This window comes from Notamacropus eugenii, chromosome 2, assembly GCF_028372415.1.
Source record: "Notamacropus eugenii isolate mMacEug1 chromosome 2, mMacEug1.pri_v2, whole genome shotgun sequence".
In the NCBI taxonomy this organism is placed as follows: domain Eukaryota; kingdom Metazoa; phylum Chordata; class Mammalia; order Diprotodontia; family Macropodidae; genus Notamacropus; species Notamacropus eugenii.
Window position 1 is genome coordinate 418,860,902 of NC_092873.1, and position 19,727 is coordinate 418,880,628.

Here is a 19,727-nt window from a genome sequence, read left to right on the forward strand (position 1 = left end):
AACAACTCTGAAAGACTTAAGAACTCTAATCAATGCTATGATCAACTATGATTGGAGGAGATGGATGAAGCTTGCTACTTGCCTCTAGACAAAAAAGTAAGGCTTTAGAAGTAGAATGCCACATATAGTTTTGGACACAATGTGGGAATTTGTTTTGCTCAAATTATATATATGTTAAAAGAGCTGTGTTTTTCTTTTTATGATTTGGAGGCTAGGGAGAAGGAATGAGAGAATGTAAAAGGGGGGGATAATTCCCCCAAAAGAAATGAGGACCACTAAAGCATAGTTTTTTAATAGAGAAGAAGTTAAATCAGAAAGAAGTCTTGAAAAGCAGGTTAGCTATGAAAGTTAAATGTTGATCTTATATCCTTAAAAAGAAAAGCAACTTGTACATTTTAGGTTTTTGCAATTTAATGTATAATGTTATTTTTGTATTCTACTAAGTATACATAAATACTCATTTTATTTGGCATTTATAATAAAAATAATATGGCAAGAATCACAAAAATAAAAACTATATATGGTATTATCCTATTACTGTTACTGTCACTTTGACTAAATTAATTTATACATACTAGATGGATATATTTAATTAAATGTGATGTCTGCGGATTATTTCAATGAAAAAAAAATGAATGCAATATCCAATTTATATCAATTTCCAAACGACTTTTAGCAACATTTTCAGAATATAATTCCCCAAAAGAATAAAGTTTGCTTAGAAAAAGATACAACACAGACAGACAAAAGTGGAAGGGGATACTTCTTTCCCTAATAAATGTTGGAAAGTTCACAGAATATCTTATACCACACAAAAGGTTCATACAGAACAATATAATAAAATCCCAAAAGATCTTGTTACTTTACCATTTAATACCTTAAAATTTGTTGAGAATTTCTTTTATCCCTCCCTTTCTCATTTTTAAAAGAAAAGTTAGACTCAAGCACTGTTTCTAACACTGAAAATTATAAAGTCTTAGAGTAGGGAGCTAACAGAATTAACATTATTATCCTACGATTTACTACCTGACCAGGAATTCTAGGAAAAGTGACAATACTAGGACTTTAAACCGCACTGGTATTTGCTTCTATCAGATGGGAAATTGTCCCAACAGCTAAGTGTGGAAGGTTACAGTGAAAATTCAGCAGGCCCAATGAACTACGCTTGAGTTTTGCTTTAAAAACAAACAAACAAAAAAACTACACTGATTCTCACTGACCTCAAACAACCAATATGACTCTGCTGTAACACCAACTTTGGAAAGCAAACCCAGGCAGGGACTTAAATGAAAGCCAGATGCTACAGGACTACAAAATAATACCCCCGCTCCAGTCCTGGCTTTATACAAGTATTTAATTGGAATAATACAAGCAGTTTACATCTATTGAAAACATGAAATCAGCCCTTCTTACAAAAAGTCTTCATCAATGACATCCAAAATGATATTCTTTCTACTTCATAGTACAAAAGGTTTTTGTTCATGCACATAGATTTTGGCAAAGCAAACTGAAAACACAAATTTGGGCTTAACTTATTAATCTTTCATGAAAAAAGAAATTCATTTCTGCTATGAATGGAAAAATAAAATTAAATACTGGACAAGAAGCAATAAATCTACTTCTATATTTAGCAATTAGCATGAGTTAATTTCATTATGTTTTCACTCCACAAAAAAAGGTTCATGCTTTTCATTTTTTAAGGCATAATCCAGTTTGCTCTAAATAATAAAAAAAAGAAACTGGTTCTTAATACTTGCTAAATCAGCTTTAGTGCCCCTTATAAGATTTTACTAAGTACTTTACAGCTACTGTCAAATTTGGCATCAGAATATGAAGCTTGCTCTTTTCGAAAACTCCTCCTAAGACTGGTGCACCCATCTGAATATGGTACCCCCTTTACTAATCACACTCAAAAAAAAAAATAGGCATGAACTACATCTACATTCAATACAAACATTAATGAGTGCAAAATCTCATTAGTTTAAAATGCGTAGGGGGTTGTGGATCTAAATTATGTCAGAATGCTAATGAGGGGAGAGAGGGACTTTTCTTTCTTATAAAGATCTTATCCTTATTGCACATCCAGCAAAACTTTTCTATCAAACTCTGTGATGGTTTTCCAGATGCCTTAGATCCTTTTTCCTGTCCTTTTCTCCTTTCTACCTACTTTTAATTTTTGCCCTCCTGTTGCACTTAGCTGGCTTTCTGGGCAATAAGCCCATTCTGGCTTCATTTTTTTGTTTACTGTTTGTGTAACTTCCCAGATTCTATTTTAAGTTGACTAAGGTACCAAGAAAGCTACAAAAGACTTCAGTAAATGATACTCAGGGCTCCATGGGGGTGGGGTGGGAAGTCCCACAGGAGATGAGAAACACACCTCCAAATTATATTCATTTTAGCAGTACCTTAAAAATAGAAGTATAGATAGACTTAAGACGGTGAAGTAGAAATGACATGGGACTGTAAATCAGGAGACCAGGGTTATAGTCATGGCCATGCTACTCTGCTATCTAACTCCCTACCTCTCTCTGGCTTCCTCATCTATAAGGTGAGGAAGTTAGACAAGAAGAAGTCCCATCCAGCTGTAAAATTCTGCGACTGAGCTCTTAATATAACATTACATTTAAAAGAAACTAACTCTACTTTGTTCAGCATTCAGTACTATTGAAAACATGCTTCTTTTATTGTGGATTTCTACTGTTGCCTTTTCTTCCCCTTCTTCAAAGGCTCACAAATCATGTTATCGTATGGGGCCTTTCACAGGCTCAGCTTCTCAAAGCTGACTTTCAGAAGGCATCAACTCAATCCATTACTGATGATATTCTCTTAATAAGAATGACAATAGGTTGAAATAACCAAAATACCTTGTCAAATAAAATAGCAATTGAGACAGGTCAAATACAATGCCAAATAAAACTTTAAATGCCACAAATGCTTTGTAGATCTTCAATCTGATACAGAGTTTGGATCTTATACTGGTAATACACCCCTCCCCTCATATCAACCTCCTAGGAATGGTTCTTTCATCCAATGACATATAAGGACAACTAGGAAGGAAGAACTAGCTTCAGGGATAGTCTTCCCTTGTCTTCCTTTTGCCTCTCCCCTAAGATTCCCTATTCATACCACCTGGATAAAACTAGGAGTTACCAACTTCAAGCTTTTCAGTGAATAGAAGTCTACCAGGCCTTACCATTAACTTGCTGGTATACTTTAAAGATATCTGGGACTTTCCCTCTACCTTGCAGATGAACTGTTGTTTTTTTAATTTGCATCCCCAGTGTTTAATACAATGCTTGCCACACAATAAGCAGTAATTAATCCCTTATTCAATTCAATAAACACTTATTGTTTAACTCCTACATGTAAGGCACCATGCAGAAACTGGAGGTAAAAAGATAAAAATACTTTATTTTAAAGAAGCTTATATTTCAGTAAGAGGACACAATATGTACACATGTAAATATAAGATAATCTGAGGAGAAAGTACTAAGAAAGATGCAATGAAAGTATTAATGCATGTTGTCTTAAGAAAACCTAGTATTTTAAAATCCAAATCTGTCAAACATATAAATTAGCATAGAACTACACACATACATACACTTAAAGAGAAATCTCTAATTTTATTAAGGTATTTTCTGAAGGATTTCCTCTATTAGAGTTAAATGTTTACTGAATATAAACAAAAGACCATTAATGATACTTGAAGCAAAAATCAGAAGGTACCTAGTACATCTGTTAGTTGAAAAGAACCCCATCTTTAACATCCCTAATAAGTGGTCACCAAGTCTCCTTTAAGATATCTCATGAATGAGAAATATGCCCTGAGACAGATTTTGTAGTTCAAAGAAAAGCAAAGATTTAGCAAGTGATGCTAGACAAATCTTGTTTCTTGGCAACTCCCCCTCCCCACCCTCCTGCTCCGAATGATGCACATTCAGGGTATGTCCCAGACTCAAGGATACCATTCAGTACCTACTCTACTTCACTGAAGTTGAGACCATTCAAAAGAAGGGTTCAAAATTCCCTTCTTCCACTGCATAAATTTCCCAAATCAATAGTTTTCTTACTTGTGTCTCAAAGAAGCAAGTGGCACTCCTGGCTGAGGCTATTCCTCCTATCTTTGCCCTTGATCTCATCGCCTACTCTATCTCCTCCGACAATCAAACCCTCTATTGAAATGATCCTCTTCCATGACTACTCTTCATGCGTTTACAAACATGTTCAGTTCACTCTCATTTCTTTCTTTCATTTGGAGGTGATAACAAATTCTTCTATTTTTATCTAGCTGATATCCCATCTGTTTTCTCCCTTTCATTTCCAAACTTGCTGAAATAAGTTACTTATGTCCAATTACGTCACTCCTTCACAACTCACTCATCCATAAAATTGAAGAGGATGGTGAAGTAGGTTAGAAAGCAGAAGTCAACAACATGTTGCTTACAATACACTTGAAACATAAAGACAGAGTTATAAGGGCTAGAGAAATATTGTATTTCAACTGAAATCATTTAAAAGGAAGGGATACAAATCATGATTTCAGACAATAAACAGGAAAATTACATTTTCACAAAAGGTACCACATGATGTTTTGCGTAACTGAACATGTAACCTATATCAAATTGCTTACTATCTCAGGGGGGTGAGGGATGGAGTGAGAAAATTCAGAACACAATTTTTAAAAAAAATTGAATGTTAAAAATTGAATTTACATGTAATTGGAGAAAAAATAAAATATGATTTTAAAAAGGAACCATATGAGAATGTCAATATTATGCATTGCTATGAATATATTAACATATGTACTACATGGTACAGCATATAAATACTTAAAGGAAAAATTAAATGAATTATAGAGAGAAATAGTAACAGTGGGTGGAGATTATCAATGTACTCCTTTCAACTCTAGATAAATCTAACCTCCTGCTCAAGACAACTTTGATTTTCCATTATAATTCTTACAAATTGGACTAGGACAACTAAATCCCCAAATATCTCCAGAGCCTGGACATTTACAGAGTGCCTTCTAAGTCATATTTAATGCATTTATAATATCCTTGCCCTTAAAAACTAAAAGACTATTTCATTTCCCTTTCCCTCTAATTTTATTTAAAAGTGATATTCAAAGCCACTGTGGTATAGGAGAAAAAAGTTGACCTCGGGGCCACATCTGATTTTTTTCATTTAAGCTTTGACAATTCTTTACTAGTTAGGTAGAGGAAAGAGTGCCTGACTTGGAATTAGGTGACCAAGGTTTGAAATTTGGCTCTGATACAACTATTTGCTAATGGGTAAATAACAATTTCTGAACATTCTATGAGGACATTTATATTACCAACCTCACAAGGTTGTTACAAAGTGCTTTTTAAATGCATTTGAAGCACTGTACTGATGTTGTATACAACTTATCGGATTCTTTTTTTCATCTCTGTTATGGTGACAAGAACTGCACAGCTAAGCTCCTTGAGTTATGAGGAAAACACTACATTAATCTTATGGCCATAAGCATAGGTAGTTTTGGAACAGCATCCGAACACCTCCCAGTTAATAAATTTTGTTTATGCTGAGGGATTATCCAGAAACATACACACACACACACACACACACACACACACACACACACACACACACGATCCCTTTTCTTAGGCTATTATGGAAAATAAAGACTTATCAATTAGTTTGGTATCACACAACTGTAACATGCCATATTTCCTCCACCCTGTACCATTAGACAAGACCATACTTAAATGTAATGTAATACCATAAGTTTTGGCTGACTTAGATTCTAAAGGAATCTAGAAGGAATTGAACATCATCAGAAGCATAAAAATCCAATACACAGTCATGTCCCAACCTGTGTTGTTAATTAGGTTGACAAAAAAAAGAGAACAAAGACACCTCCTTAGATAAAGCTTTATAGGGGATAGTTAATAACAGGAACAATTTTATAAGGAGGAAATAAATATATTTGGTATAAATGGAAACAAATACTGTTTAGGTATCTAAGTGAACCAGCAGGGAGTATAACCAATGCAATGAAGGGGCAAAGGATAATAAAGTCCAAACTGAAATGAAGTCAGAAATTGGGAGTTCTGACCCAAAGGGACTGAAATGAATGCAGAAATTAAGGCAGCCCTGAAAAGATAGGGGTATCTGTGAAGGAATAAGACTGAAATAAGTGGAACAATGTCTCAGTGCACAGAGTCAGAACTAGAGGGCACAGGAGCTAGTGAAGTCCTAGGCAAAGGGAGGAGGGGTGAATGCTGAAAAGAGCCAAGCAAGAGCCCAAAGTACTAAAAGGCCTGGGGAATACCTATGCAGGTTTTCACAGTGGTAAGGTAGGAGTCTGTTCAAAATGAAACGATATGCAATAGGATAGTAATGTTCTCAGGAAACGTCATGCAGAGTATGACCACATTTCTTTAATAAGCATTTTTTCTTTGATCATTTGTATCATTTCATGTCATCAACTCTTCTCAATGATATTTGTTTACTGTCACTGGGAATCCAGGTACTGTTTCTTCATTAAAAATTTGGGCTTGGGGGCAAGCAAACATAAAAAGTGGAAAATGGGAAGAACCAAGATGGCAGAGGAGAAGGAAGCAATGCAACTGAGCTTCAGTTCAAAACTCTCCCAAACAGATCTATGAAATGCACTACATCAAATCCTGATGAAGAAATTCAGAAAAAGTCATAGACTGCTTTGGTCCAGGCTGGCAGAGAGAGACAGAGAAGTCTGCAAAAACTGGGAAGAAGGTAGGAGCAAAGCACCTGACCCATGGAAAACTGGAGGTGCTTGGGAAAGGCTGAAAACCAGAACAAAAGGAGATCTGACATACATGCTAGGGCACCTCCAGACCCATACTCAGGAACTACAATGGTGACAGGTACTATTCAACCCCTGAGTAGATTCAGGGGAAGAAAAGCGGAACTGTGGTATTGCCTTTCTGAGGTAGGGAGGTCCCAGGCAATGGACTAAAAAAAGGAGGAAGCTGAGAAGCCAGGAGGAGCAGTGGTGTGGCTCAGATTCCAAGCTTACAGATTCCAAGATCTCACTTCCAGCATCTAGCCCAGCCAACAGAGGAATAGCCAAGACAGGAAATCCAAACCAAAAGGGGAGCCTGCAATTCTGCCACTTTGAACCAACAGTTTTCCAGCTGGCTGATAAGAGGTGGAGTCTATCAGAACTTGGTGAATACAGAGACCCAAATTCAAGTCAGGAACTTACAGAGCTAAGACCAAGGGAACAGCAATCAGACTTGGCCTTGAATCAGACTCCTATGGGAGTACTAAAAGTCTGTAAGTTGCCAGCCTATCCCTAAGATGCAAGAATAACATAATATTCGATAACAAAAAAAATAGGAACAGGAACACCCCAGACCTGCCCTCCAGAAGTTCCACAGGCCTAGCCCTAACATCAAGCCCAAAATCAGTTAAGTGTACTAGAAAAAGGGGGCAAACAAAAGAACCCCACCATAATGAGCTATTATGGTGGCAGTGAGTCTCAAGATAAAAATGCAGAAGAGAATGACTTTAAAACAATAAAAGGAATCCCCTCAGAGAAAAACACAGTATGGGCACAAACTCAGCTAGAATTCCTGGAAGAGATGAAGCAAGAGTTTAAAAAAAATGCTCAAAAATGTTTTTCTAAATGGGATTAGAGTGCTTGGGGGGGATAAAACTGGAAAAGAAATGAGAGTTATGGAATAAAAAATTGGAAAGGGAAATAACAGCTTGGCACACTAAATTGAAAACCTTACCCAATTAATAAACTCCTTGAATTTTAGAATGGACCGAATAGAAACTCTATACTCCATGAGGCAACAAGAAATATTAAAACAAAGTCAAAAGGATGAAAAAAAATAGAAGAAAAACAAAGTGTAAAGTGAACTACCTCTGGAATCATAGGACCAGGGTTCAGATGCTACCTCTGATGATTATTCCCTGTATAACCTGATGATGTAAATCCTTAATATACATTTCTAGAAAATCCTGCAGTTAAAAATAGTGTACTGGTGTTATCTTGCGCTCAAATCAGATAATTTAGATCTTTAAAGAAGAAGCAAATAAGGCAAATTTAGAAAAGAAAATATTGTTTGGTTGATTATGAGATTGGTTGATTTGGTTGATTATATGAGACTAAAAATAATAACATATTAGGCAAAATGAATTAAAAAAACAATGTACATTTTTCAGCTCCATAAACTGGTAAATTATTAATGACAAGACCTAATCAGATTTTAACATGTTATCCTTCATTTATTTATAATTACCAAGGAAGGACATATTCTGGACAAATATATTTTGCCAGATAATGAAAACTGAACTCTGAAAGCCCCAAAAAGTTAACAAATTCCCCTTACTATTACAAAATAAGAATCATAGTATCTCAAAGTTGGGAGGATGACAAAAGCTAAAGAGTCCAAACTGAACAGAAATCCTCTCTATGGCATGCCTGAGAAATAGTCTGTCTCATCAATACCTCAGTGAGGCACTAGATGGCACAGTGGATGCAGCACAAAGCTGCAGTAAGAAGATCTGAATTTAAATGCCACTTTAGACATTTACTAGTTATGTGACCCTGACCAAGTCACAAGCTCTGCCTCAAGTTTCCTCAGCTATAAAATGGGGGTAATAATAACACCTCCCTAAACAAAGTGGTATGCATCTATTAGGTAACAGGTAAAATACTACAGTGATATATACATATATAAACATATATATTACATACATACACAAATATAAAATACATACATACAAATATAAATATTCTTATGAAGTAAAAAATAATGAACTGAATGAGAAACTGAGAAAAATGCAACAATCTGTGAGGACTGAGGCAGCAAAATAAGCAGAACCAATAGAGCAATACACATACTGACTTGTATAAAGAAAATTAAAAGCTCCACAAAAGGAATGAATAAATGAAAATACAAGTGCTTACTACAAGCAAATCACTGTGCTCACCTCTGGCAATATAGGTGGAAAAGAAACAGGACACTCCTCTCAAGGAGCTCACATTCTAACAGGAGGAAATAACACACAGAGGAGGTTTTAGTTGCAAGGCAGGTGAAAAGGCCCAGTGGCCCACAGGGTACAGTGGCAGAGCAAAGAGTAATGCATTTTCTGTAATGATATTGCTATTTGAAAAAAAAAAATACCCATCTCGATACTGAAACCATTTGATGTCAAGGACTTTGTTGGAAAGAACTTTCTTTTCTGGTCTCCAGAAGCTATGGCTGATAAGGACACTGGAAATGCAGTACTTGCAGAAAGAGCTGACAGGCTACATCTCCACAAGGGTCACTTCTCTGAACACTAGATTCCAAACCATGCTGGAAGTACGGTGCAATCTGAAGCTCAAATATTTAGCAAAGAGTCATTAAAGAGTCATTGGCAGTTGTAGATGGTAGCAGGGATGGTGGACCTCTTCCTTTTGATGATGACTGCAGGGGTGAGGCTGGTAGTCTGGAAACACTAGTATTCCTAGGATTGAGGATACAGGGTCCTCAGACATCTACACTAGGATCTAAATGGAGGTTGTAGTAGAGTTGGTGGCAGTAGTTTGGTCTAGCTGTTATATTTCTGTCAATTGTTGCACTGCATTGTGTAACTTTATAAAGAGAACCTCATGAAAAGCCTTTGAGAAGCTTATAGCATGATGTATTTCGGAAAGACTTTCCTGTGTTTAGTGAAGAGAGAACTAAGGGAAGTGACTAATTGTAAGAAGAAACAGTAAAACATTTTATTATCTTCAGCATGAGTTCCTCAACAGGTAAAGAGGAATCAAGCAACTATTAATATGTTGAGAACTTCAAGTTGACTGATGGTCATTTAGTGACATTGCTTACTAAAAACATTGCAAAGAATATTTTAAGTAAAAAATTGCGTATAAAAGAGATATATACACATAGATATACACATATAGATATGTTTATTATCAATAATAACACACATTGGATAATTTTAATATGTTCAAGTCATTTCTTTAGTTCTTTAATATTTTGTGGTTACTTATAGATGCAAGTACAATAGAAAAACTAGATAAAAGCGTCATAAACTATTACAATTTCCTAAGTTTTAATGAAGCAAAGAAACAACCACAAAAAGGAGGCCAACAGCTTAGAAAACATCTTGGCACTGACAGACAAATTTGTCAGCCAAGATCAAGGATGGTTTTGAATATAAATTCGTTTATAAAATATCATGGACAAGTATGCTAGAAGATTATGAGGAGTATCTCATTGCAAGTGAGGGTGAAAAACTTGTCATGAGTAGAATGGGCTTCCTTAGAATGCAGTTCTCCTTGACCTCTTGCCAGGGATGCTGAAGATGGGATTGCCCTTAGGACTCACTGGTCTAAATCAGAGGTCAATAAATTATAGTCCAAGGGTCAAATGTGGCCTGCCAGGGAATGATTTTTACATTTTTAAATACAATAATTTTTTTTTTTAATCTAAAAGTCATTCATTGTTCAATGCCTCAACCAACCCCTATTCTAGGTAACATATGAGATCCTTTTTAACTCTGAAATCCTCTAATCAGGAACCCAATTAGGCCCAGATAATCCCAAGTATATTTAAGGATGACCCTAGGAGGGCAAAAAACAAATGAAAAATGGAAAAGACCTGTCAAGATTAATATAATAAACCATTTTTTCCAATAATGATTTAAGTGAAAGTCAAACTGGTATCTTTAGATTTGGAGTAATTTCAGTGTTTCTTTATTTACTTTAACCCTTAGTTTCTTATTCCCAAAACAGTTTATGAACTCTAAATCCATGCCCATTGACCTAGTGACATTTAAAAACTGACAATCTTTTGTGTAAATCTTTTCAATTGTGTCAATAGATGGATGGCATTCCACACCCTCCACCATACCCAAATGTCCAAAACTACAGTGCTTATTTGTGAGTGAGTATCAAATGGAACAAAATAAAAATCTACCAAGACATTCTCTTGAAGATTAGCCTGATGGCAATTTAACTAGACACCATCAAAAAATTATTTCCTATCTTATACCTTGCTTGCAATTTTATGCATGAAAAAATGAAGTAAATTTTTTTTAGTCATTATCAATCACTGGATCAAAGACTCAGAGTTTGAAGAGACCCCAGAAGCTATCTGGTTCAATCCTCTCATTTAACTGAGGCCCAACAAAGTTAAGTGATTTGCCCAGGGTCACACTATTAGTGTGACTATTAGTGACTAATTTTCCATGTCCAAATCAAAGGATTTTTCCAATGTGTATCTCACTTATTCCTCCCAAACATCTGAAAGTTAAACGAGAAAATCTATATTTTAATGGACAGCTGCTACTCTTCCAAATGGCACTTTCATCAGTATTCTTATTACAATCTTGATCCATCATCTCTTTTCATGATAATTCACAAAATCTCACATAAATCTATTGTTAATGCCATCAAAACCATTATACTATTCTAAAAATTCTTATGGGTACTTAAAAAAGTTTCAAGAAATATTTTTCCTCAAAACCCTTTTATGGAGATAACATATTATTATTCCATTATTACAAAGAGGGATACTATAGACACACAGTTATGGTTTGAGGACAGGACTCACTTTAGGAGCTACAACTTGTTCTGATGCCAATCTTAATACTTTTTCCAACTGCCTCTGAGTAACAAAGCATACCAGATACTTCCTTTACAAAACCAGTATACTTTTAGTAAAATATCACTTTTAAAAAGTTAATACTCTATATTTTTCTGTCATTAAAGAAGGCTTTCTTATAATATGAATTCATGACAACACTGCAGAAATATCTTCATACAGAAGTGTGGAAAACACACACACATAATCGCACGCACGCACACACACGTGCTCACGTGCACACACTCAGAACATATTATTATCCCAGCCTTATGAGGATTAAGAAATACCTTGATAAACAGCTAATTTTATGAAATAAAAAGCTTTTGGCATATTACCAGAAAAGTAATTACTCCCATCTGGATCCCAAAAATTTGCAAAGGATCTCTAACTTTAAATGAAATAAGCAAATATTTAACAGAAACTCTTCCTTTTGTTGTTGTAGCATATACAATAAAGTTCAACTGAAGAGACCAAAAACAAATATGTTACACAAATACATATGACCTAAAGCCCAGGAACACCTTCATAAAGAACAGATGTGTGTGTGATAAGTAGCAAAACCAGTCTTGGCCATTCCCTCAGAGAGAAAAACTCAAAGGATATGAAAAAAAGTTCTCAACTATTAACAACCATATGAAAGAAGCCTTAAAGTCACTAATAATACAAGAAATGTAGATCACCACAACTATGCAGTTTTACCTCAGAACATATGCAAAGATGACAAAATAAAAACAATACATGTTAGAGGTTGTGAAAAAGAGGTACAATAATACGCTGTTGGTGGAGCTGTAAAGTGGTCCAAATATTCTGAAAGGCAATTTGGAATTAAGCAAAGAAAGGAACTAAAATATCCTTACCCTATAAACCACTGATTTCAATGTTAGACGTATACACCAAAAACAGAAAAAAAGGCCCCATATACATCAAAATATTTCTAGCAGCACTTTTTATAGAAGCAAAGAAATGGAAACAAAATAGACAGTAGATGTCCATAGATCCTGGAATGGCTAAATAAATTGTGATATGCTAATGTATTGCAACATTACTGTTATAAGAAATGATTACTATGCTTACAGAAAAGTATAGAATGACTTATATGAACTAATGCAAAGTTAATGAATGAATATCACAGCATTTATTAAAAACACTATGTGCCAGGCACTCTGCTAAGTACTGAGGATAGAAATACAAAAAATCAGACAGTCCTTGCTCTCAGAGGAAGAGATAACACATAATAGTTTAATTGCAGGGTGGATGGAAAGGTTCAGAAATCCTAAGGATTCACAAGTGGGGCAGGTGGCAAAGCCTGGGGGTCCTTTGGGTGCCAATGGAAGCTCATATGGGATTGCTTAGGGGCCTGAGGGCAGAGCAGCAGGGTAGATGTGATATCCACGCATGGCAAGGCAATTAATGTTAAGGCTTGTATCTCATCCAAAGGGTGAAGATGGTGAGCTCCAGCTCATCCAAGCAGAAAGAACAGCCATACCATTCTTCTTGCCTGATGGTCCGTGGAATTTGGGCAGCTCAGGGAGACAAGGGAAAGGCACGAACTGTAACTCTTATCGGGTGCTTTTATATTAACCAATCAGAGGACTGTCACAGGTGAGTACACCAGTTTTTGTATTGTCAGTTGTATCTGGGTACCATACTTCCCAGATATTTCATGAAGATTGAAGTACACTGACCAGGACTGCAAGAAAGGTAATCTGTGTGATGAGCAACACATTTCAAAGTATTCCCTCTCAGTGAAATAGCACAGAGTAACCTCTCCATGCCATAAATGAATTTAGTATGAAAATCGCCTGGGTAATGATAGTTATTATCACATAGAAGTACAATAGATAATTATACATTACAATAGGTAATTATGTCACATTAGCTATTGTACTAGAGCAAATCTAGAAAACTGTGCATAGTCTGTTATCATCTATTATCTAGAGATGCCCCAGAACAGGCAGTGCAGTATAATGGAAAGAGCACAGAAACTGGGACTGAAACCCAGCCTTTCACAGTTCACCTCACCTAACTTCTGGGAGCTTCAGGTACCTTACCTGTAAAATGGGGACTATCATACTTTCACTATGTACCACATAGGATTACTGTAAGGAAAGTGTTTTGCATGGTATAAAGCAACAGCAGCAGTTCACAAATGATCAGAGAAGTGGTCCCAGATCACTCTCTGTAAGTCATCCTTTTCTATTTAATCGACCTGTACTACACCCCCAACAAACCAAAATCTCACTGGAGTTGCAGTCTTGTTATAATAAGAGTCTCTCACTGTAGCATTTCTTTTTAAGTAATGGCAGCAGGGAGATGAAGGTATTGAGGTCTTATGCTCCCAGTAGTTTAGTGAGCCAACAAGCATTAGTGATGTTTACAAAGTAGAATACAGGAAAGGGAAGGCTCTGGGAAGGGTTCGTAACATAGGTTCTTTCTCTTTCCTGGATGAGAGGTAAAGATCCATTTCCTTATATTTATGCATCCTTTTCTTCCTAAAAGTTGCCCTCATCTGTCCTATAATTTCTAACCCCTAATTCTACTCTCTGACCACAATCTCCTACTGTTTACCCATATTCCCAAATAGCTTCCATTATCATTTTGACCTGGATATAAAGCGGTCAGTCATTTGAACGTTTACTGCCTACCATACTAACGTTCTTTGACCCTGATACCCTTCCACACCTCACTCTTCTTCTCACACACTTTTTTGCAAGGCTCAAAAGCCAAATTCTCATCCCTGCGTAACCTTTACTCTTCAATGTCTCTATTGCTAAACAGTTTCTGAGTGTTGTTGGGGAAAAAAAAAAAAACAGGTCAATTTTGCCTATGACAAGTTCTCAATATATAACTTCAACTGGGCCCCATCTTATTGGTGTGATGGACAGATCTCTAGATGTGGTGTCAGAAAGACCAGGGTTCAATTCCATCTTGGTCACTTAAAAGCTTTGTGACCCTTGTCAAATTATTTAATGTCTGAGCTTCAGTTTCTTTTTCTATAAAATGAGAGTTGGAACCTATGACTTCTCAAGTCTCTTACAGTTCTAAATTTATGACCCTATGATCTACAATGTTGAACAATTCTTCTCTTCTAAATTTTATCAACTCCTGAAGGTCATTCTTCACAATGACTGTACTAAACTTTTTTTTTTTTTATGGGAGCAGAAGTTTATAAAGTTGGAAGGCACCAATGATTGCACTGGTACAGAGAGTTCTTGATGAGAAAACTAACTCTTTCAATGAATACTGTGACACTGTCACAAAAAAATATTGTCCTTTTTTTGAAAAATGAGATATTAAAAACACAAGTAAAACCAGGGAAATTAATTTGGCTTCAACTTGATGGATATTACATCAGAATAAAGTGTTTGAGGAAGAAATGAAGAGAAAGCTGGAAACATGACCTTTAGCACAAGGTTAATATGCCTTCATCTCAATTTTGTCCTGATCCCTTGATATCAAACCAAACCATACTACGCCATATCATACTTGTGATAACTTGGATAGAGAATATGGAGTAGGTAAAACAGGAAATAAGTTAAAATGTCAATGGTGTGGTGGAACACAAAATAATCTGCTGGAGGCAAATCTAAATTTTATATCTTTAAAAAAAATTCTAACTATCAAAGCAGGAACAAAGGGTTCTTTTAAATTATTCTTAAATAAGGGAAAGAAGAAATCAAACATTTAGAAATCCCATCTCCTCAATCCCTCCTTTCTGTATAACTCCAAATCATTTTTTTTACTTTTTTCAATAAAAATATCACTGGAAAATCTTCAGTCTGTTGCAATTTTGAGTAATGAAAAGCATAAATTCCCAAACGTGACATTTATAATTAGTGTTGACAGTCACTTTACAATAACAGTACTACAGGGCACCTCTATTATATAAACATACAATTTTGTTCTTTCAAAATTAAAAAGATCAACAGACTTTTAAAAGTTGAGAAATGCTTGCCAAAAATTAAGCCAAATGGTAACTTAATCAAGGAACTTTAAAAAACACTTAGACACTGTGCTTGCATGAAATTCCTAAATGTTCTTTGTGCCACAGAGTGTTTCAGCAAGCTCCATCAAAATATAAACAAAAAACACATGACAGAAACACATGACAGTGTCCTGACTGATTAAAGTCCTTCTCATTGGCATTAGAAAGCACTTAGATCATAGGGGATTAGTGACAAAAGAACTTTTCCACTACTACCAAGCATATCAAAGTAAGAATATAAATGCAAATATGTATTTAAAATGTACTTGTAAAAAGTACAACTTCTTGGATAGGAACATGTATCTGAAACACTCGTTTTATAAAACTTAGAAAGCAGGGGTCAAATATTTTTATGATAATCAAAATTATATGCCTTTGTTCCAACAAGCCTGCAGAACCCAATTTGTGATTTTAAGATAAATGTATAAAAACTTCTAACACTTTTCCCTCTAACATCTATGAAAATACCTTAACCCATAAACTAAATGATGAACAATATAGAACAGCTTATCATCATGATCTCCAAGAACTACTTTTATTTTTCTAAGCTTTTTACCAAAATGAGGCTGTACAGTATATCTGCTTCTGTGTGCCCAAATGATGAAACTGCATAAGACTACAATGTTGTCCTTTTGTTTTAAAATAAAGAGCAATGAGAAACTAAGTTGCCCTGTAATTCACGGATCTGAAATCAGATAAATGTTGCAGCTACTTCTACACACCTATGTCTAAGTGACAGTACACAGATCATCTCCCTAAAAAGCAATTAAAAGGCATATAAATTAGGACTAGAAATCCTAAAACTGATAAAAATGAGGAGTGTCATTCTGTATAGTTTCTGCTTATCAGTAATAACTGCTATCATATGATCATGAATTTACACTGATAGGCACATAAAGAGCAAGGAGAGGTTTTAAAAAATCTGATGCTACAATGTATATGTTTCATATTCTTCCCTACTGTCCACTAAGCAGTACTGGGAGGACAGTCACTGCTATAATATTATTAATGATAGTAAGATTACATTTTCCATGTTACTGAAGTTCTCATATTTATTATTACTACACTAACATCCTTAAGTCATAGGTGTGTGTTCACCCTTCATTGCTGAAGAAGACCATGCCATCAGAGAAATGATGACAGGACTTGCACTTGACTTTGTTTTGAGTGAGGGAGGGATGTGCAGGTAAGACAGGGATAAATCTTATCCATTGGTACAAAAGTATTCACCTTTGAGAGCAAGCTCTTCTTACCTGTCTGTCTTTTGGATTCTGGCCTGTGGAACTCCTGCTGTCTTTGCTTTCATCCACTCCTCTGAGAACACTAATGAAATCTTTCTTGGTGACAGTCGACATCAACTTTGCACGTTTTCTCACAGAACCTCCAACTTCTTTCATTTTTTCATCAACATTCTTCTGGTGCTTCCGAACAGCATTGAATAACTGCACCACACCCCTGCAGATTAGGCAATTCCCCCCCTCATTCTAATTAAGTAATGATAAAAGGCAATTACAACCAGAAAACTGTACTTGGGTGCATTTAAAAATAAAAATTCTAGCTACTATTTTTTCCAAGTCAAAATCTGATGCTATTAAAAATGAAAATCACTATTAGGGTGAATTATGTGGTTTTCAAAGTATAAAAGGTAGTTGGAATTTAACTTGTATGTTAACATTAGGCCATTCATTATCAATAGTAATTGAAGAGTTATGGAATATTTCAATGGATCTGTTACTTTCTAGATATGGATATTCCCTGTAACAATGTCAATCATAAAGTCCACGTCATCCTATGTGATTCATGTCAATATTTTTCCATTGTGTTTAAGGTCTTTCTCTACGTCTTTTTATATTTTATGGCAAACAGGTCTCTCTGTTTACTTGCTCACACCACATGACCAAATGACCAACCTCCTATTCCAATATTCTACAGCAAGAGTGCTCCAGAAAACTCACGCTCAGTTTGATGAGTCTTTCCATTACATTTACTAGGACTACAGAAGTTGGACCTTTGTCAGACGTGGACATCTCTCATTTAACTAGACATTCTCCTAGCCCCTTGCTGGGAGGATAATTAGGAGGAATTCCTGATTGGCCCAAGTAACTAGGACTCCTGAGAAGATGACTGATAACTGAAATCTTTTCAGAGGAACCTCCTCCCTCTGTTGTCTCTAAAAGGCTCAATCTTTCTATCTGGGACTCTTTCCCCGTTCTTTATATTCCTTGGACTTTTAGACTAGAGTTTTGGGGATGGAAGGAGTTAAGAAATTTATCTCCCCATCTCAATACCAAAGGTGACTTAACCTGAAGAAGACAGAGATTAGAGTTTCTTGGACCCTGAGTGCCAGCTATCTTTCTGTTTTCTTTTCTAAGTTATGTCAGTGACTAGAAACAATGAGAAATGGACCTTTCTAGTTTTGGAGCCTGGTCAATAGATACTGATGTCTTCTTTGCCATTTTGGGGAAGGGGGATAAGGAGGAAGCACAATTTCTGTCATCTTTTTCACTCTTAAAATTGGGCTTAAGAAATCTAGAAAACCATGTCCTTAAAACCAGGTCTCCTGAAGAACAGATTTTTTTTGCTATGTGGTGGTCCCACATATTAGAGGCCATCATTTGAGGCCTATTAGATCTGGTACTAAGACAGTAGAAAAAAATGTAGTGGTTGTACTAGTATCAATGATGAGACAGATGACAGAGATGTCAGAGGATCTGTTCCAGTCATTGTCTCTTTCTTATCCTCACTTCATCCATCCTTTCGGTTTCATCCATCTGATGATGTCTTAGCAAGGTCTCACATCAATCTCCTGGCAGACTCAAAGTCCCCAGAGTCACTTTTTTACCATGAGAAGATACAATCTGTCAGTCTCCTCTGCAACATTTTACAAAAACAGTTAGTTTCTAAATTTGAATTGACCTGCCATGTGTCTCTGCATGGCAAGGAAACTTGTTTGTTGACTGAAACAGTTTTTGAGAACAACCTCTTTATTGTGGTTTCTGTATGGTATTGTTAAATTTCTCTAAGAAACTATGATGGTCAACAGTCATCTTTTCATTCATTTCTTAATCCTCAGTTGACAGTTTGTTTAATCAGACTGGATGCAATGTAATCTAATTTTATGAGTTATTATCTCATCTTTATCCTTCTTTTCATTGTTATTGATTTTGAACTGCTCTAACTAGTAGGTAGTTTCGCTGCACACAGATAGATGATTCTGAAATTACTACTATCTGAGTAACCAGATGTCTCTTGTTATTTTGATTTTTTTTATAAATTTCTTGCTTAGCTTCTCTGAATATTATTTTGCAAGAAAGTATTCATGACATAAGGTATATTCATACTTCTGAGTAGTCTATAGTCTTTTGGACTCTTTCATTTTTTTATTCTAAAAACTTTATTTTTAACATGATTTTACACCATCATCCCTTGTTTCTATCTTCACTACAGAATTACCAAATATCAAAGTAAAGATAACTTAAGTTTTGAGGATATTATGAAGTTCTTCTAGAATTTCTCAATTTAACTTTCAATGTATAAGTTAAAATTATATTTATGATGACTTCTGTCTTCATAAGCACTGGATAAGAAAGACAATGTAGTACATCACTGAGAAAAGGACTGAGTCAGCAGACTAAGGTTTGATTCACCACTCTGACACTTATTAGATATGTACCTAAATTTTCTCATCTATGAAATGGAGTTAATAATAATTCATTATTTTCCAACCAGAGATGTTTTAAGAAAAGATCTTGGTAATTCTGCAAACCTAAAAGAGCTGAACTATACACCAAGGCAAAAATGGCCAAGTAATTATTTCATTAAAAAATGCTTCTTTTCAGTTTCTGGATGCACAATAAAACCAACCCTGCCAATTCAGTTGCCTATCCAAGAAGAACCTGTGAGCAGTCCTTTCCATTTAGTTGTAACTTCAAGGCTGGTTTCATTTAGAGCAAGCGTCAATATGGGTGTTCTACACACAATGTGAGATGTACAATCCTGGACCTCCTCGTAACCTTAAACAAGTTGCTGAAACTATCTGGGCCTCAGCTTTCTTTAGCTATAAAATGAAGAATTTGAAAGAGGTAAACTCTAAGGTCCCAACAAGTTTTAAAGAGCACATGAGAAAG

The 19,727-nt window shown here is 35.6% G+C and overlaps 1 protein-coding gene across 1 annotated transcript in view; it reads right to left on the reverse strand.

The window, feature by feature from the left end:
- Positions 1 to 19,727, reverse strand: part of RRP15 (ribosomal RNA processing 15 homolog) — a 57,898-nt gene that overhangs the window by 8,650 nt on the left and 29,521 nt on the right. Inside the window, exon 4 of the mRNA XM_072647813.1 lies at positions 16,854 to 17,055. Within this exon, the coding sequence (XP_072503914.1) occupies positions 16,854 to 17,055 (202 nt within the window). The remainder of the gene's footprint in view (positions 1 to 16,853; positions 17,056 to 19,727) is intronic.